General features: G+C 43.3%; 1 protein-coding gene across 3 annotated transcripts in view; it reads right to left on the reverse strand.

Annotated features, from left to right (window-relative positions):
• The window catches only part of znf385c (zinc finger protein 385C), a 399,843-nt gene that overhangs the window by 225,420 nt on the left and 153,296 nt on the right, over window positions 1-21,127 (reverse strand). For 2 of the 3 annotated variants that reach the window (XM_033035078.1, XM_033035077.1), the window contains exon 2: window positions 20,530-20,793. The exons of the other annotated variant lie outside the window; for it this stretch is intronic. In XM_033035078.1, coding sequence (XP_032890969.1) covers window positions 20,530-20,793 — 264 coding nt within the window. The remainder of the gene's footprint in view (window positions 1-20,529; window positions 20,794-21,127) is intronic. 3 annotated transcript variants of the gene reach the window in all.

The raw sequence follows: 21,127 nt of genomic DNA on the forward strand, positions 1-21,127 counted from the left end.
CAGAAAATGAGAACGAACGTACAAGGTCTTGGATATCCATCGTACATCTTGCCAGAGTGTGTTATGTTCACGGAGCTACTCAGCTGTTCGGGGCAAATGAGGCCTGCCGGCGAAAACCAGCTGTGGCCTCCTCACACAATGGCAAACTAAAACAAGAAATCCCAAACCTCGACTACATGCTTATTTACTCAAGGAAATACTTCATCAATTAGCGTTTATCGATCTGGGGAGGAGAGGAGCACTTTACACTGTGATAAATTTATTATATCAGTCAGTGTCAGTTGGCCTTGATTAATAAAAACTCGTAATTCCAAAGCTAAGCAAAATTTTGAATGTGACAGCCTGGAATCAAATGCCTCCCTTAGAGGGGACAGCCTGCAGGACCTTGTGAAGTGATGTTTTCTTCTCATGCAGAATACTGTATAAAGTTCTTGTTCTTAACGAAGATAGACACAAAATGCTGGAGCAACTCAGCAGGACAGGCAGCATCTCTGGAGAGAAGGAATGGGTGATGTTTCGGGACGAGACCCTTCTTCTGAAGAGGGGTCATCTGAAGAATGGTCTCGACCCAAAACGTCACACATTGGTTCTCTCCAGAGATGCTGCCTGTCCTGATGAGTTACTCCAGCCTTTTGTGTCTATCTTCAGTATCAACCAGCATCTGCAGTTCCTTCCTACACATGCTGAGCTTAGCCACTATCAACAAAGGATCAGCTTTCAAGAACATCATTTTATTATTTGTTTAATCGTCCATTTATAATTGGATTTCTGAGAGCAGTAGAGCTTTGAGCAGGTCTGTTGCTGTGGCTGGCATTCCCGATTAGTTCAAAGTTGGGGACACACTGGGTCATGTGGATGCAGGCAGTGGAATCCTGCTACGATGACTTACAGTTCCTCATGGATTCCCTGCTTCCAGTAACTGATGGTACCACAGAACATGATGGTCTATGAGTAGGAAGGAACTGCAGGTGCTGGTTCATACCAAAGATTGACACAAAATGTTGGAATAACTCAGCAATGAAGGCAGCATCTAAGAGAAATATAGGTGACACTTTGGATCGTAACCCTTCTTCAGCCTAAACCGCTGAGTTACTCCAGCATTTTGTGTCCATCATAATGGATGATATCCTGTGAGAGAAACCCGACCAAAACCATTACCAAAGAAAGCTTCTGCTTTAGGTAGAATACTGTCGTCAGATTGAACTTAGGAGTATGTGGAGTCTCTTCCCACGTAAATCAGTGTAACAACCCCTCTTCAACGCTGCCCTAAGTTGTCCCTCGTGTGTGTAGGATAATGTTATTGTGCGGGGATCGCTGGACATCGTGGACTCGGAGGGCCTTCTCCCAGCTAACAATGACCTACTCTACATTTTCCATGATCTCTATTCCCTTTGTCCTGTTTTCACACCTTACACTTCCTTATCTATGTATCTTCCATCCCCCTGACATCAGTCTGAAGGAGGGTCTCGACCCGAAACATCACCCGTTCCCCCTGAGTTACTCCAGCATTTTGTGTCTATCTCCAGTTTAAACCAGCACCTGCAATTCCTTCCTACACAATGCGTGGTAAACAAGGTTCCTTGCATTTTCCTTAAATCTTCATTCAGACTAATATCAATGTTGAGCCTTCACAGAGATAGTAATGGAAGAGTCTAGGCCAGATGTTGTGATTGCACCCTTGCTATTTAGATATAGGGCCCCGTCTCTTCAGAGATGTTGCTTGTAATGTCAAGTGAAAGGGTATGTCTGGGCCAATGGTTACGTTTCCGATTTCTAATTTATAATTCTAATGCCCTAGAGGTTTACAACTTTACAGAACAATTCAGAAGCCTGTCCAAAGTCAATGGCATAGAGTTGAAGATGAGAAATCTCCTTTAAAGTAACATTGCTGACAGTCACCATTACTGACGTAGACTTTCAAATTTATTTAATGATGTTTAAATTCCTGCTCCACCGTGGTGGGATTTGAACCCATGTTCGGCGGGATCATTAGTCTAGGCCTGCAGCTTGCTAGCCCAGTGACATAACCACTGTGCTGCCACGGACGGTCCCCGAGGTTTGTTCAGATCACACAAATTAATGCAGACAAAAATCCCATGTGACGCGGGTTCAGAAACCCGGAATGAACAGGGGCAGCTGTTCAGGGACGATGAAGAATTCTTCCATCCGAGCCTAGTTGTTGCCCACATCGCATTGAAATAAAGTGAAGCAGAAGTGTGACTCACCCAGGAGCAGTCCTGTCCCATCATGACAATTTTAATAAATGTTCAGTTTTCAGTTGTTTTCCTCCAGCTTTAAAATGATTTATTAATTTTCCGGACATAACTCTATTTGTTTGTCAATCTAAGGTTACACAGTAATTTGTCTGTGACTATCCTTAACCATAGCCTGAGGGGAAGTTCTTTACAGAGAAATTGTTTTATTTGTTCAGCTTAAATTATGGCTCATTGCTCTTTTTCATTGAATTCAATCATTTTGCCTCAGAATACAGCGGGGAATTTACTGTGGTTTTGGAGACAGAAAAGACTATTTCATTTTCGCAGGCAGATTACCGCTTGGGAGGAGACCGTTCCGTCCATTGAGCTTGTGCATGTTCGAAATAAACCTGTTCCAAGGATGAATTCTATCCTTTCAGATACCTACTAAATTCTCTTTTGAACATTGGAGCTGAATCTACCATTAGAACATTGGCATCATCAGAGACCCACACCACCCTGGCCATATCCATTTTCTTCCAGAGAGTTGTGAATCTGTGGAATTCTCTGCCACAGGAGGCAGTGGAGGTCAATTCACTGGATGTTTTCAAGAGAGAATTAGATTTAGCTCTTTGGGCTAAAGGAATCAAGTGATATGGGGAAAAAAGAGGGAAGGGGGTACTAATTTTAGATGATCAGCCATGATCATATTGAATGGCGGTGCTGGTTTGAAGGGCAGAATGACATACTCCTGCACCTATTTTTCTATGTTTCACACACTTATTTCACCCCTGCCATCGGGAAGAAGGTACAGGAGCCTGAAAACTGTAACATCCAGCTACAGGAACAGCTTCTTTCCTGCAGCCATTATACACATACTCACATATACACATCTTTCTGTCCTTGGCCACCTCCATTGTCAGAGTGAGGCGAAATGCGAGGAACAGCATGTCATATTTTGCTTGGGCTGCTTACAGCCCAGTGGTATGAATCTTGATTTCTCTAACTTCAAATAGCCCCGGCATTCCCCCTCTCTCCACCCCCCCCCCCCCCCCCCCCCCCCCCCCCGTCAAACCAGCTTCTCGTTTTCATCCAACAAATGGCCATTTTCCTTTATCATCATTACGTTTTTGCATATCTTTCATTCATTGTTCTTGATCTCTCCACATCATAGTCTATATCTCTCGTTTCCCTTATTCTTAACTAGTCTGAAAATGGGTCTCGACCCGAAACGTCACCCATTCCTTCTCTCCAGAGACGCTGCCTGTCCCGCTGAGTTACTCCAGCTTTTTGTGTCTATCTTCGGTTTAAACCAGCATCTGCAGTTCCTTCCTACACATGTATATGTGGGTATGCATGTATGTCCACACCTGATTTTTTTTCTTGTTTATTATATTGTTTACAGGGTATTATGTTTAAATATTCTGTTGTGCTGCTGCAAGTCAGAATGTCATTGTTCTATCTGGGACATATGACAATAAAACACTCTTGACTTGACTTGCCTTGTGTATGGCTAGATTGTATTCAAGTATTACTGATATGATTGGGTATTATGCAAACAAAAGCTTTTCACTGTATCTCAGTACACATGACAATAAAAACCAATACCATAAGAACCTGTCTCCTCTCATATCCTCTGGCAGTGTATTCCACAACCTAATCACTCAGGGATTTTATTTTTATCCAACATATAATTTTCTTGTTTCCTTTCCGAAACATCCTCAATCTATTTCCGATTGTCCTTCAATCCCTCCAATGAGAACATCTTCTCTCTGTGCCCTTTACGACTATACATACATCTCTCTCAATATCCCCGGTTCCAGGAACAAACCCATCTTCCCCAGTATGTGTCGGCAGAACTATTTTCCTTCGTCCCAGGAATCATTTCAGCAGATCTTAGCATGTCCGAAGTTGCACATTTCCTGAAATGGACGCACATTATTCCAGAGCTAGACACAAAATGCTGGAGTAACTCAGCGGGACAGGCAGCATCACCGGATAAAAGGAATGGGTGATGTTTCAGGTCGAGACCCTTCAATGGTAATTTCACCAGACCATCTGTGTCTCCTTGTGCCCCTCCTTGTTCACTACATCTTCGCGTTTTAGAAACTGAGACCTGTACACTCTAGCCCAAGTAATCTAAACACAGAATATTTAGCAGGACAGCACAGGAACAAGCCTCCAACCCACAATGTCCATGCCAAAGTTAAACTAATCTCCTCTGCCCGCACGCGATACATATCCCTCCATTCCCTGCACATCCACGCGCTTATTTAAAAGTCTCTTAAACGCCCCTATCATATCTACTTCCACCACCATCCCTGGCAGCGTGTACCAGGCACTCATCACCCTCTGTGTGAAATTAAATTTACCCCACGCATCGCCTTTAAACTTTGCCCCTCTCAACTTAAAGCCAGGCCCTCTAGTCTGTGACATTTCCACCCTGGGGAAAAAAGGTTCTGACTGTCTACCCTATCTTTGCTAATTATAATTTTATGTTCTTTTATCAGGTCTTCCCTCTCAACCTCCGATGTTCCTGAGAAATCAATCCACATTTGAATTTATATTCTTAATACTTGTTATTCCTGTTACTAACCCCTAGGGAACCCTGTGGTACACAGATTTCCTATCTGAGAACCAACTTTCACTCCTGCTCTTTAAAAACAAGGAACTGCAGATGCTGGTTTACACAAAAGGACACAAAGTGCTGGAGCAACTCAGTGGGTCAACAGCATCAAGGGAGAACGTGGATAGGTGACATTTCAGATTGAGACACGTTGTTAGATTGTGGTGTGAAGAAGGGTCTCAACCAGAAACATCACCTATCTATATTCTCCAGAGATGCTGCTTAACCACTGAGTTACTCCAGCACTTTGTGTCCTTTCACTATTACTCTTTCCTCTCAGTTGTTCATGCCGCCCAGCACTTTCACTCCATGGCCTCAATCTTGATGAAAAGTCTTGCATGTGGCTCTTTGTCAAATGCATTTTGAAAGTCCAAAAAAACCCACATCAGCCATCAGTTAGACGTGATTTGCCTTTCACAAATCCACGCTGTTTTTCTTTAATCAATCCACACTTCCCCAAGTGGTTGCTAAGAGAGTCTCTGATGAGCACTTCTGTAACCAAAAAAGATAATTAGATGTAAAATATCATAATTTAACTGCAGCCTCTGAATGTTAACTCCAATTAGAACATACGGAATCAAAGTATTGGGAACATGGCTAACAGTAGTGGCTGACACCAGAGAGGGCTCTGAGAAGAGTTAGAATTATAGAATTGTTTGGCAAAATAACCCTTAAGGTCCCCAATTTCAGCTTTCCAGTTACTCTTTTGGGGGTGGGGAGATTGCAACCTTCAGGTGGTCCACCCTGTTTCGACTAATGCAATCAACTCGACGTGCACAAACAAGTTCAAATAGAACAAGTTGACTGGCAACTTTAGGCTGCGTACACCATACGCAAGAAGAAGAAGTTACTCTTTGGAAAGTTATCATCTTAGCAGTAGCATCAAGATATAACCCATGCCTTTTTACAGTGTTTGTTCACTAAGTGCTGGAGTAAATTTGAATGACCCCCCCCCCTGAGATGGCTTGCCAGCATACAGAGCAAGCACATCACCCATAATTGCCTGTAATGCATCTGTGATAACCAGCACTAGCACTGAGAATGAATAAAATGAGAAACCTTGATGCCACTTAGCATTAGCAACAAGGCGTTGCAATTTTAGAGCCCAGTTTTTCAATGCAGCTTGTGTTGCTGGTCAGTTCTCCATCGTGTCTGGAAGAGTTTCAATGGAAATCAAACAAAAATAGGGAATGTGTAATAAAAAGGAACCGCAGGTGCTAGTTTATACCAAAGATAGAGGAAAAATGCTGGAGTAACTTTGCGAGTTGGGCAGCATCTCTGGGAGATAGAAGATGTTTTGGGTCGGGTCTGAAGAAGAGAGTCTCGACCCAAAATGCCACCTATCCATTCATTTATCCAGAGATGCTGCCTGGCTCGCTGTGTTACTCCAGTATTTTGTATCTACCTTCTTGAAAATAGGGAATATTCGAATTGTAGGTGTCCGTGTCCTATTTTTAAACATGCATCATGGAAACTGGCACTTCAGTCCATTGATCCACGCCGACCATCGATCACCCATTATGTTCTCCTATTTTGTTCATTCACTCTCTAAACATTGGGGGTATATTAACCTAAGACATGCAAGTTTGCAAATCCTTGGGATGTGGGAGGAAATCTGGATGAAACATGCAGGCACAGGGAGAATGTGCAAACTCCACGCAGACAGCACCCGAGGTCAGCATTGAACTCTCTGGCGCTGTGAGGCAGCAGCTCAACCAGCTGGACTGTTAGTTATCCTTTTATATAACACACCCTTTATCAAACTAAAAACAAATTTACAAACAGTCTGGAGCAAAGAGAGGGAGAAATAAAGAAAGGTGACACAGCAGTACAGTTGCTGCCTTACAGCGCCAGAGACACAGGTTTGATCCCGACTGTGGGTGCTGCCTGTACGGAGTTTGTACGTTCTCCCCAAGACCGTGTGGGTTTTCCCCGGATGCTCCCTTTTCCTCCCACATTTCAAAGACGTACAGGTTTGTACGTTAATTGGCTTCAGTGAAAATTGTAAATTGTCCCTCGTGTGTAGGATAGTGCGAGTGTACGGGGATCGCTGGTCGGCGCAGACTCGGTGGGCCAAAGGGCCTGTTTCTCTAAACTATATGAAACAGAGGAAGGATTATTTATTGGATGAACATACGCGCATAATTCAATGCAAAGAAATTAACAATATCACAAAAGCTGGAGTAACTCCGTGGGTCTCTGGAGCATCAGAAGGCACCTCTAGAGAAAAGGAGTAGGTGAAGTTTTGGGTCAAGACCTTTCAACAGATTCGGCAGCTCCTTGCATTTGGCTGTGTATGTTCAAACTGCCCTGACATGGACACTGGATGAGCTAGCTGGCAGATAGCAAATCCAAGGGGAGCTTCCAGCATCCAACCTCCAGCGCATCGCGGACCTCTGCATTCACTGGCGTGCTCGAAGACGGCCAGAATATGCGGCACCTTCTGCTAATGTGCAACCATGCAGCAGAGGCAGCCGGTCGGTCAGCTGTTGCCTCACTGCACCCTGGGCACTACTGGCCAGTTCAGCCCGAGGAGGGAAAGGTGAGTGGGCGAGGGAGCACCGTGGGCATCAGGTCAGGTGCGATCTGCTTCATTAACCCCGAGGGCTGATACCTCAGTCATTATCTTCACCGTCACATCTGGGCCTATGTGCAGCTTCGTTGTATCAGTAAGTCAAAGGAGAAATCCGATTGAAAAAGGCAAAGCAAGTCCAAATAGTGTGCTGGATAGGGTCAGTGTCAAACTCATGGCAGACTGGAACAGTTCTATGAGGTGACACCAAGCTCCCCTTATTAATTTTTAAGATGGCAGATAATTTATGTGTTCAACGTGTTTACTCCAGTTGTAGATTTTTGTTTGCATACGCCATTTTCCTTTTGTTGTGTTCTTTACATGCTGTTTTGAGTGCTGTATGAGATACCGTCTTAGTAAAACCTACAAGACTCTGAGATGGATAGTACCTGAGGGGTGATGTCCCCATGGCCAGACAGGCAGATCTAGTCGCAGGACACGAGACTGAGATGGCGAGAAACCTCTTTACATATATGGTGTAAACTCTCAGAGGGGCCGTGGGCACTCAGATGTTGAGCATGTTCCAGGTTAACATTAATAATGTTTTGGACATGCACGAAATCTAAATGTTCAGGAAGAAAATGGGGACTTACAGAGCAGGATCAACAGTGATGAACCATTGATGAGTACGTGTGTCAGGGGCAGAGGGGAGAAGGCAGGTGAAAGGGGTTAGGAGGGAAAGATAGATCAGCCATGATTGAATAGCGGCATAGGCTTGATGGACCGAATGGCCTAATTCCACTCTTATCACATATGATCTTTCCTAACAGTGATTTTACTTAGACTTGAGGGCCTGAATGACCCACTTCTGCTTCTACTTCTTGTGTTCTTATCTGTTGCTCTGTTAGCAATTGGCAGAAGATTAATAAGCAGTATATTCTTTTTTTTTCCAAAGTCCATTACCTTAAAAGTGGATACATATTGAAAAATATTTTGCTGACTGCAAGTCACTTTGGGATTTCTTCAAATTATAAAAAGCCACTCTCTTTTGGCAAAATGTCTAATTATCATTTGGTATGACTGAAAGGATGTGCTGAGGAAGATAGTGGGATCAAGGAAATGCAGATACTGGTTAATACACAAAAGGACAGAAGTCTGAAGAAGTTATTGGACACACCGGGTGCATCCAGCATTTTCAGTTTTAAATTTTGATTTTCAATTTATTTATATTATAGACAATAGACAATAGGTGCAGGAGTAGGCCATTTGGCCCTTCGAGCCAGCACCCCCATTCAATGTGATCATGGCTGATCATCCCCAATCAGTCCCCCGTTCCTGCCTTCTCCCCATATCCCCTGACTCCGCTATTTTTAAGAGCCCTATCTAGCTCTCTTTTGAAAGCATCCAGAGAACCTGCCTCCACCGCCCTCTGAGGCAGAGAATTCCACAGACTCACCACTCTCTGTGAGAAAAAGTGTTTCCTCATCACCGTTCTAAATGGCTTACTCCTTATTCTTAAATTCTTTATGACACAGAATGAATCTGGTTACATATATCTCAGCACCTAGCAGACCAGAATTTGTAGCACATTATTTATCACTGATTCGACACAATTCATATGCAAGTTGCAGTAGATTCTGGTGGGTTTATGAATAACAAAGTATTAATTAAACCCATTTGCTCTAAATATCAAACAGAAAGTACTGATTGTACACTGATTTGCATCCATTGCAAATGGCAATCATCTTGATTGCATTATTAATTGAATGAGGTTCCATAGAAATAAATAAATAAAATCTGGCTTTAAAATAAAGCAAAGCAGATACAAGTTTCCAAGCACAAGTGTTGGTGCAGAATTAAAGAGGTGATAATGATTGAATTGGCTGGATTGGTTCATCAAATGTAATTGTTGGAATGTCATCATTTTGCACGTTTCGATGAAGCTGAGACTTACTTCCTTGGGTGGACAGAGAGGGCTCGATGCCATTGATGTCATGGTAATGTCGCCTGGTTTTCCAGCTGACATTTACTGTTCAACGAACAATACTAGAGACTTCAGCGGTTCTGGTGCAAAGTGATGGATCTGGAAACATTGGATGGGACAGGCTGACAAGCCGGCCCAGGGCGATGCTTCCGTGCCCATCACGGATCACCGCGCTGGAGTGAGGAAGCTGGCAATCAGCTGGAGACCAGATACCGCATGTACACCCGGCCCCTTATTCTGTTCCTGCATCGCCACAGAGTCCAGGACCATTCTGCAAGTTGCTGAGTTGAGGAATGGAGGGAGGCACAGAGCCTGGCTGTAACCTTTAGTCTGACCTTTTCTGTTGCTTCCAGCACAGCCCATTCATTGAATGGAGTCACTGACCTTTAGTTAAAACACATTCGGGATGCAAGTTTATTTTTCTTAATTTTAGTGTAAATGTTTAAAAAAATTAACCAACATAAGTGTCAAGCGATTTAAAGACAGTTGTTTATTTAAAGATAGCGGAGTCAAGGGATATGGGGAGAAGGCAGGAACGAGGTACTGATTGTGGATGATCAGCCATGATCACATTGATTGGCGGTGCTGGCTCGAAGGGCCGAATGTCCTACTCCTGCACCTATTGTCTATTGTCTAAATATTAAAATAGCATTTAATTTTATTTGAATCACTTTTTAACTGTTTCCAAACATCTTTGATTATCGGAAGGGCTTGGAAACCATGAAAGGCCTTCACACCACATGCTGAGGTAGCTCCCAGCCATTTCCAGTCTGCAGAAGGGTCTCAATCTATTCCTTTTCTCCAGAGAAGCTGCCTGACCTGCTATGTTACTCCAACACTTTGGGTCTATCCTCGTTGTAAACCAGCATCTGCAATTCCTTCCTGCCCAACCTTTTTTCACCCGTGGCAAAAAAAATTGATTAAACTTTTGGAATTATGACCCGTAGTTTAAGATATTATCATAAATTAATTGATAATTCTGTCAAAACAGTTCGAGCTTTCAAAACATTTGAAGACATAATGGTTTTGTTTGATCAACTAGCTTTTGTTTCCTTGAAACCATATTGCAAGAACTCTTCTTTGAAGTCTTTAAAAGGTGACACATATATGCGAGCGTTTTCAGGAAAATAAAACATTGACTCTACAGGTCTATCTGCCTCTTGAATGCGGAAACATTCACAACAGTTCCGAGGTTGCACAGCAACCATTTCAAGCTTGGATAGAGTGGGTGTGGAGAGGATGTTTCCACTAGTGGGAGAGTCTAGGCCAAGAGGTCATACTCATAATTAAAGGACGTTCCTTTAGGAAGGAGATGAGAAGGAATTTATTTCGTCAGAGGGCGGTGAATCTGTGGAATTCTTTGCCACAGAAGGCTGTGGAGGCCAAGTCAGTGGATAATTTTAAAGCAGAGATAGAAAGATTCTTGATTAGTAAGGATGTCAGGGGTTATGGAGAGAAGGCAGGAGAATGGGGTTTGGAGGGAGAGAGCAATCAGCCATGGTGAGGTAGACTTGATGGGCCGAATGGCCTAAATCTACTCCTATTACTTATGACATGACCTTATGCTAACATCTTTTGCCAGAATTTCCCATTGACTTTTTGCCGGAATTTTCCAGGGGTTGGGAACCAGCGTGATATCGGCATGGGCTCGCCCGCTGTGCATTTCCCACAATATCCAGTTTCTTTCCGATTTCCAGCCTATGTAGTCTTAGAAACTCTTCAAATGGGGCTCACACCTTCGGTTCTTATCTCTGGCCATGGTTCCAACCATCTGCCTATCACAAACCTCCCCTGCCCATGCAGGGCCGGTGCTAGGAATTGCGGGGCCCAATTAGAAAATTGATGGCGGGGCCCCTACTCTAGAAAAGTAAAAATTTATGTATGTTTATATTTTGTGTAGTATGCTCGTCTTTAACCAAAAAAAACATTAAATGCTTGATATACTAAAATTTTGAAAAACTATATGAAAGTGTCACACATCTAATAAAATGAGCGGCACTTTGAAAGATTGAATGTGTGTGTGTGTGTGTGTGTGTGTGTGTGTGTGTGTGTGTGTTTATGAGTGTATGCGATTGTGTCTCTGTGTCTGTGTGACTGAGTGTGTGTGTTCGTGTGTATGCGTCTGTGTGTGTGCGTGCATGGCCGGCCTTAGGGGGTTTAAACGGTTTAGAGATGTTTAGAGGGCTTCAGATGGGTTCAGGTGTGTTTACAATTGTTTAGAGGGGAATAGAGGGAAATAGGGGGGCTAGAGGGGGTTTAGAGGTGTTCAGAGGGTCCCAGAGGGGTTTAGAGACGTTATAAGCCCCCCGTGAGAAATTGTATTTCTCTGAAATTGAAGATAGACATAAAGCTGGAGTAACTCAGCAGGACAGGCAGCGCAGCGACTCTGGAGAGAAGACCCTTCTTCAGACCGAACTGAACTCGCGTCGGTCAGAGTACTTGTGATTGTCTGAAGAAGGGTCTCGACCAGAAACACAACCCTCTCCCCAGAGCCGCTGCCCGTCCCGCTGAGCCACCTTCAACTTCAGAGCCAAACAAAAAACACAGAGTGCTGGAGGAACTCAGCGGGCCAGGCGAATGCCTCACCAGCTGAGTTTCTCCAGCATTTTTGTCTACCGCTAAACATCAATGATTCCGGGAATGCTGAGGGGACAGGGTGATAGAGAGGGAGTAGGAGAGCTAGAGACAGACGAGACGGGGAGCGGGAGAGAGAGCGCGAGAGAAAGAGGGAGGGAGGGAGAGAGCAAAAGACAGAGACACAACGTGGGTCGGTAGGTGAATGACTAACCTGCACACCAGGAAGAAGCCCCTTCTCACGGTCCGGGGCCCTCACTCATGATGGTGAGTTAAATGAAATTCTCAACGTGTCATCGATCTACATTCCTCAGTAATGTAATTGTGTTTTAAACAAGTATTAATGACGCCGCGTGAATTTTATTCAAAGGAACACGGCGTCATTAAATGAGTCTGAAGAAGGGTTTCGGCCCGAAACGTCGCCTATTTCCTTCGCTCCATAGATGCTGCTGCACCCGCTGAGTTTCCCCAGCAATTTTGTGTACCTTCGATATTACAGCATCTGCAGTTCCCTTTTGAACACGGCGTCATTAATACTTGTTCAAAACACTATAACATTTACTGAGGAATGTGGATAGATGCAGATTCATGACTTCGCATAACAAGGTGTTAACTACTTACCGTTAAGAAGTGCTAACAGCACTAGTTAACAAATCGTTTGTGTTTGATGGCCGTGCAGCGGTTGTTATGCATGTTCGTTTAAAAAAAATCCGGATGGCGAATTTAAAAAAATCTTTATTTAACAAAGAGAATTCGTATTTCCGTACGAAATACTGAACATTAGTGCGGGGCCCCCATTAGGCGCGGGGCCCAATTGGGAGCAATCGGTCAAATCGGCTTAACGCCGGCCCTGTGCCCATGGTCATTACTGCTTTGTCCTGCCTCTCCCCTTTTCCAGCTTTTTTCTTCTGCACCTCCCCCCCCACCCCCCACACACACACACCTCCAACAATCAGTCTAAAGAGAGTGTCTGAAATGTCACCTATCCATGTTCTCGAGAGATACTGCCTGACCCTCTGAGTAAAGCCCCTGTCCCACGATGCGAGTTTACCAAAGGGCTCTCCCGAGTTTTTAAAAAAAATCAAATTCGCGGTACTTCATCACGAGTATTTTTTTACTCTTGGAAATTTTTCACACTTTTGAAAAAACTTCACGAGTTTCCCCGTTTCCCGAGTACCTGCCGTTAGCATTACGAGCCGCTACGAGACATCCACGAGCTCCGACGTACCCGCTATGTACATTCTACGTACTTACCACGAGTTTAATTTTTTTTTTAACTCGGGAAAGCTCTTGGGTAAACTCGTATCGTGGGACAGGGGCTTTACTTTTGTGTCTTAACCAGCATGTGCAGTTCTTTGTTTCTAATCTTTGATTTGGTCATTTAGTTCAGCGGGGCTTGTAGTCGCTAAACTAAATGACGAGTCAGTCCCCTAACTATTGGTCTGGAGCCTCAGACGGGACAGAATCGGTAAGATCCAAAGCTTCCCTCCCACAACTAGCTGAGTTTGTGGCCACTTATTTTTGCATTGCAATTTTGTTTTGATACTTCAGTTTGAATTCTCAATGGTCATGGTAGGATTTGAACTTATGTCTCCAGAACCAAACTTGGACCTGAGCATGCCCTTCGAACACTGGTAAAGGCCATGTATTTAAAGGCAAACAGACCAAATACCAGAAGACCAATATTAACTCGGCTGCAGTGCAGAGTAACGACAGGCTTATACACAAGTATTACAATTTAGAGTATTTCATTCACTTGGTTGGACCGCACAACTTTGTCCAAAGTACTCCTTTATCAGCAGGATCCAGCACTGCTAAAGGTCCATCAACTAGACATAAACATTTGTTATCATTAATAGGCATTGATTTATTTATTTTTTTATTCCTTAATTCCGTGCATCAGAAGCCCCAGGTTTTACTCTTACAACCACAGGTGACAGGGAATTTTGTTTCAATTCCATCAGAGCTCATGCTACCCTGCGGTGATGGAAACGTTTCAGTGCAAGTGTCCCTGGAACCTTGAATAGTGGCTCTAAAGCTGTGCTGCACTGACATCGAGTGAACACAAATGAAAAAAAACCTCATGGTTGTTGAAATGCTTCAAACAGGCCCTGTTCCAATCCGGAAGCATCCCATAATCTTCTGTCAACAGTTGACTGAAACCAATATCTGCGGATACAGTCCATTTTTTAAGCCTCTAAGTTGTTCTAAGTCTGATCAAGCCTCAGAAGATGTTTGTGGGTTGTTTTTTTTCCCTATTTCTGAAAATATAAATCACCTGAGAAATATGACTCCAGCTCTCTGTAATCCCAAGCGCATTGATACATTCACCAATGGCCAAATGGAAGTGTGGAATCAATTGGATGCCTGTGGTGTACTCCAGCAAGTTCACTCTTTACCCTTCAGAGGTGTTCAGTGGCAGTTCTGCAATAGTACTGCAGGAAAGAGTATACTATAAACCAGCATGTAGTGGCTGCGTCCAAAAAGAGCGGAGCAAGCATTATAAGAGACTTTAATCTTTGTGTAGATTGGACTAATCAAACAGAAACGAATCAAACTCCAAGAATGAATTCACAATGTGTTTGGTATAGTTTCTTAGAGCAATATGTTAAGGAGCTCACCAGAGAACAGGTTATGACACAAATTGCTGGAGTAACTCAGTGAGTCAGACAGCATATCCAGGGAACATGACCCTTCTCCAGTCCTGACCCGAAACGTCACCTATCCATGTTCTCCTGAGATGCTGCTTGACCTGCTGAGTTACTCCAGCACTCTGTGAAACGTCACCTATCCATGTTCTCCTGAGATGCTGCTTGACCTGCTGAGTTACTCAGGCACTTGGTGTCTTTTTTTTGTAAACCAGCAACTGCAGTCCCTTGTTTCTACAGAGAACAGGTTATCTTGGATCTGGCAATGGGAAATGAGGCAAGTTTTATAAATGATCTCACAGTGAAAAGACCCTGTAGTAATCATAGCCCTGAGTGTTGTGTTCAATTTCAGGTGGATCAGAAACAACTATTGAACGCAAGTTCCTCAGAGTCGAAGGTCTGAGCTATAGGGAGATTTGAGCAAGCTGGGCCTCTATTCCTTGGAGCGCAGGAGGATGAGGGGTGATCTTATAGAGGCATATAACAACATGGGAGGAATACATCGGGTAGATGCACAGTCTCTTGCCCAGAGTGGGGGAATCAAAAACCAGAGGATATGGGTTTAAGGTGAAGGGGAAATGATTTTGATAGGAATCTGAGGGGTAAATTTTTCACACAAGGGGTGGTGGATGAATGGAACGAGCTGCCAGAGGAGGTAGTTGAGGCAAGGACCATCACAATGTTTAAGAAACAATTAGACCGATACCGAGATAGGACCGGTTTAGAGGGATATGGACCAAATGCAGGCAGGTGGGATTAATGTAGATGGGACGTGTCGGTCGGTGTGGGCAAGTGGCCGAAGGGCCTGTTTCCACACTGTATGACTCTATGACAATGACAAGATGAAATGGACTGAAGTGCACTGGGCAGCAGGTTAGCAGGAAGAACAGTCGGCAAACTGGAAGTCATTCACAACACTACAGAAATGTGTCCCAGTAAGGAGGAGAGATTTCAAGGATGGGATGAACTGAGCGTGGATAATTAAGGAAGTCACAGAGGGTGTTGGGTTGAGAAAGAAAATATATAAGTTAATGGCAGACCCGAAGACTGGGATAAATTCAGGCTCCAACAGAGGACAACAACAAAAAGTGAAGAGATAATAATCTGTGAAGACAAACTAGCGAGGAACATAAAAACAGACTAGAAGAATAGTGTTGTTAACGTAAAAAAGGAAGAGAGACGTCCAAGTGAACATTGGGTCCAGAGAATGAAGCTGGGAAAATAGTTACGATGATCAAGGAAATGACAAAGGAGTTACACAGATATTTTGCATCACGTCTTTGTGGTTAAAGTACTATGGGCATCTGATAGCTCCTGAATAATGGGGAGAAATGAAATACTATCATCATCATCATCATCATCATCACGACAGAAATAATTTGAAGCAACCTAAGGAGGGAAAGACTGATAAATCCCCTGGCAGGCTGGCTTGCATCCAAGAATCCAAAAAGAAATGGCTACTGAAATAGTGGATGTATTAACTGTAATCTTCCAAAAATCCTTGGATTCCGGATAAGTGCCAGGCTATTGGAAAACTGGCAATGTGATAGCCCTATTTATAAAGAGAAAGAGGCAAAAAGGTCACTGTGTGGCAATTAGCTTAACACCTATTGTAGGGAAAATAAACAAGCAACTGATAAGGAAGTAGGGGGGGCACATTAGCGCAGCAGTCTCTGGCCTTACAGCGCCAGAGACCCGGGTTCGATTCTGACTACGGGTGCTGTCTGTACGGAGTTTGTACCTTCTCCCCGTGACCTGCATGTGTTTTCTCCAGGTGCTCCGGTTTTCTCCCACACTTCAAAGATGTAGGTTCATTGGCTTGGTAAAATTGTACATTATTCTTTGTACGTGTAGGATGGTGTTAGTGTACGGGGTTCGCTAGACGGCGCGGACTTGGTGGGCCGAAGGGCCTGTTTCCGCGCTGTATATCTACGTTAAATTAAGGAGCGGTACTCACAGCTCAGCGTCTGCCAATGGTGTAAACCCCAGTGGAAAATGGTTTCCACAACAATTCGAGGAATGGAATTGGTAGATAACTTTGTAATTTTAACTGAAGTCAGGGATAACTTTTGCAAATTACATGAAACGACATCAAAAAGGTCAGCTGGATTTATGTTACATCAAAGCCATGAAGAAGGGTTTACATGGAGACGAAAGAAAACTCTATCAGTGTATCCAACAGACACTATTCAGCAGTCAGTCCCCTGCTCCTCTGGGCTTCAGTTGTCAGATGAACACTGAGGGCCCCAGAAGAGAATTGCAGCCTTTTGTGCAGTTTGCATGAAATCCCTGACCTTTCTTTACATTTTGTTTTTCATTCAAATGGTGTCATGCAGCACACAACATCTAGCGCCAACTAATCCATCACCCAGTCACTGGGAAGCTGCATCAACTCGTAGCGTGATAATTCTGTCAGCTACCAGGAGGTTGAGGAACAGGGCCAGAACCTTACCTTAACAAAGGGAACGCAATCCTTTGCTGTCCGTGAGACTGCAATGTAATTCTTCTGTTCTGCAGGGAAGAGTCACAGGGTGATGCAGCAGGGAAACAGGCCCTTCGGCCCAACTCATCCATACTGACGAGGTTGCCAAACTGGGAGTTAGTTCTTTTTGCCTGTGCCTGACCAATGTCTCTCTAAACCTTTACAATCGGTGTACCTAATTTCACTGTTTGTATCCTTTCATTATCGCCTCTTCCACAGCCAACAATGGACCATTCTGGAAGAAGGGTCTCGACCCAAAACATTGGCCATTCCTGCTCTCCAGAGATGCTACCTGTCCCGCTGAGTTACTCCAGCATTTTGTGTCTATATTCGGTTTAGACCAGCAACTGTAGTTCCTTCCTACACAATGGACCATTGTGGGCTCCACCTTCCTTGAGTCATCGGTGCCGGCTGTTTGTTCTGTACTCGTTCATACCTTTAGTTTCCCTCTCCTCTGCCTCTGAGTCTGAAGAAGGGTCTCGACCCGAAAAGTCTATCGAAGATGCTGCCTGACCCGCTGAGTTACTCCAGCATTTTGTGTCTATCTTCGGTGTAAACCAGCATCTGCAGTTCCTTCCTACACATGTTGTAATTGCACCCATCTCTACTGTTTCCTTTGGCAGCTCCTTCATTGGACGCACCACCCTCTGTGTGAAACAATTGTTCATTGGACTCTTTTGAATCTTTCCCCTCTGGTCTCTTTAAAATCTTTCCTCTCGCATCTTAAACATATCCACGTTAGTTTTGACTCCCTTACAGTCTAATATTTAATATTCCAGATATAATAAACATGGCTCCTGATCTTTCACTGGATCTTAATATGAACATCAGCTGCATGTGAATGTTCACTGGAGTCAATGGATTATCAATACCATACAAAAAAAAATGATGCTTTCCTTAAGGTCTATTAAACAAACAATTCAATATAACGTCAATCTAGTCCACTGAACTGCAGTCTACTTGGACACAACTTATCACATCATTTTGTTTATACAATTACCAAAATCCATCAAAAGTGCCATAATTCCAGCGCTCATAAATTGATTTATTCTGAATGTGCTATTTTTTTTTTATAATCAGTATCTCGACACAGAGTAAAAACATGCACAGCAAAATCTGGTTAATGTGTTTGCTTGATAATTCTAATTAGAAGGATCATTTTGCACGAGGGGAAATAAAAAAAAATCAATTGCTGAAGCTCATTATAATTATCATAGAGAATAAATGAAGACACAAATTCAAATATGTGATTTATGAAACATTTATTGCATGCCGCCATTTCAGTAATATGCAATCTTGGGCTGTTTGAATGCGATTGCTAATGAATGGGATTCAGAAGAAAATTACAGTCTCCTGAACAGATGATAAAGGGGCTAGAATGTGGGTGAGCAAAACAAAAAAATTCATGCTGTATATATTGAAACTTTATGCGACACAGTGTATTTTGGACATTAAAAAAATTTGCTGCTCGGGCACCTTAAAATTAGAGTAGATAGATTATTTTATTTTAATTTTTTTAAATTTAGATATACAGTGTGGAAACAGGCCCTTCGGCCCAATTAATCCATGCTGACCATCGATCTCCTGTTCACACTAGTGCTATGTTATCCCACTTTCTCTCTCACTACACACTAGGGTCAATTTTACAGAGGCCCAATTAACCTATAAACCTGCACGTTTTGGCGATGTGGGAGGAAACCGGAGCACCCAGAGGAAATCCCATATGGCCACAGGACGAATGTGCAAACTCCACACGGACAGCACCTGAGGTCAGGATCGAACCCGGGTCTCTGGTGCTGTGTGACAGCAGCTCTACTGGCTGCCACCTCCCTTTCAAGCGTAAATACTGCCATTAAAGTCACAGGTAGACAAAATGAATGAAGGAATTCAAATGGTGGAATTGCCAGAGGCAGTAAAACCATAAAAACTCACCAATGTTCAATCAATTAACAAGCAACGTTAAGTACATTTCAAACGAGATATGGCATATAGATTAGTAAGTTGTCCCCTTAAATGATCAAAGTCTCCAGTGGAAATGTGCTTCAATATTTACAAGCTATATACAGTAATTCAGCAGAGGGCAAAATTGAGAGTTTGTTATTATTAGATAGAGCAGTTCTGCTGCTCGAGTGTTTTGTTTTTAATGTAAATTAATTCTACGCTGTGTTTGCACAAGAGAGCTGGTCATCTAATTGCAATATATTTCTAGAATTTGTATAAACTGAGTCAAATAAACCATTAACGTGCCTATTTTTAAACAGCAATATTTTTTTCCTCTAATGAGAAACGGACAGTAAGTTGAAAGGTTATAGGAGCAGAATTAGGCCATTCGGCCCATCAAGTCTACTCTGCCATTCAATCAGGACTGACCTATTCTGAAAGTGTAGATTTGGAATCTTGCCAAGTTGCAGTGAGGTCAGGGAGATAAACTTCTCATGATCGAAAATGACCACTTGTTGGTCCTACTCCTTGAACCCATTCACAATGTCAGTCTGCTACAACAGCCACAGAGATGAGCTGGCTATGTAGAAATTGCTAGTCATTTATTAAAATGGAGGCGGCGGGGAACGGCAGAGATTGAAAGAGACCAGCACACAGGCAGAGTCGGGGTTAAAGAAATGGCATTGCCTTACGATGATAGCAGCAAATTAGTGAACTTTCTCAGGAACATCAGAGGTTGAGGGATGACTTTGGTAGAAGTATATAAAATGATGAGAGGCATGCGTAGGCTAGACAGTCTCCTTGGGTGGAAACGTCCAACACTAGAGGGCATAGCTATAAGGTGAGAGGGGGAATATATAATGGGGACGTGTGGGGCAATTGCTTTTACACTAGAGGGTGGTGGGGGCCTGGAACGCATTGCCAATAGCAGTGGTAGAGGCAGATACGATAGTTGCATTTAAGAAGCTTTTAGATAGGTAAATGGATATGCAGAGGATGGAGGGATATGGATCAGTTGCAGGTAAATGAGACCCCCAGTTCAGCTGAGCATGTTCCACAAAAACATAGTGGGCTGAAGGGCCCCATTCTTGAACGGTGCTGCTTTATGTTATGTAGAGATGTCCATGATCGTTTCAACCTTAGCTCACGGTTAATGTTCAAAGCTCTATCATTATGAAATAATGAAATGATAAATAATAATGATAATATCAACTCAACAATTGGTCATAATGAGTCATTTGATAGAACCATATAATGGGCAAAAACATCTTGCAATAAATCATTAACTCCCCTTCTCGCATACAAGATTAACAGTGACAATAACCCTCATTTCTCTGTGAAAAGGTCACCCAATTGGTTTTGCTTCTGTTAAGCATCAACCAGGTGTCAGAGATTATGGGGAGAAGGCAGAAGAATGGGGTTAGAAGGGAGTGATAGATCAGCCATGATTGAATGGAGGAGTGGACTTGATGGGCCGAATGGCCTAATTCTACTCCTATCACTTATGACCTTATGTTTTGGTTTATGGGCGATCTCTTTCTCTCCGCACACCTCGTTCCAACCTTACCTTGGCTTGTGGACAATTTTCCATTGTGAAGCTTTTTAAGTCGTTTTTGGTGGGATTTGCCATTGTAGTGGATCTGAGCCTGAGCGGCAGAGTTGAGCTGAATGTTACACACTCCACAAAGAGTGAAAGTCTGGAGTTTCCTTTCTCGCTTCTGCGCGCTGTCTGGGGTGACAGATTGCAACTCCGTGACGTCCTCGTTCACCAAGGAGGCGTCTGCGTCACCACTTTCAGGAGGCAGAGGAGGACTTAATGGCCGTTTCACACCTTTAAGAAGAAAGGTCATTAACTGTTTTTGAGCACTGCAAGGTTTGCTGTCAACTTTCAACACTGAGCATTTTTTTCCTTCAAAAATAGGATCCTCAAAACAAGTTACTGTATATTCGCAATATTGTCACTGGAAACCAGAATCAGACAAACGAGGACCTTTTAATCCACATGTTTTGATTGCCTACGTAGCGTTACCTTGGTGAAGCAACAAGTTCACATTCTCCAACAGTGCAGCTCATTCCTGTCTACATTAAACTATTTTCCTTGAAACTAAATAAGGATACGGTGCAATAAAACATCACTCCAGATGTTCCTCATTATGCCAACTGAT

The sequence above is a fragment of the Amblyraja radiata genome, chromosome 16 (genome assembly GCF_010909765.2).
Source record: "Amblyraja radiata isolate CabotCenter1 chromosome 16, sAmbRad1.1.pri, whole genome shotgun sequence".
NCBI classification, from domain to species: domain Eukaryota; kingdom Metazoa; phylum Chordata; class Chondrichthyes; order Rajiformes; family Rajidae; genus Amblyraja; species Amblyraja radiata.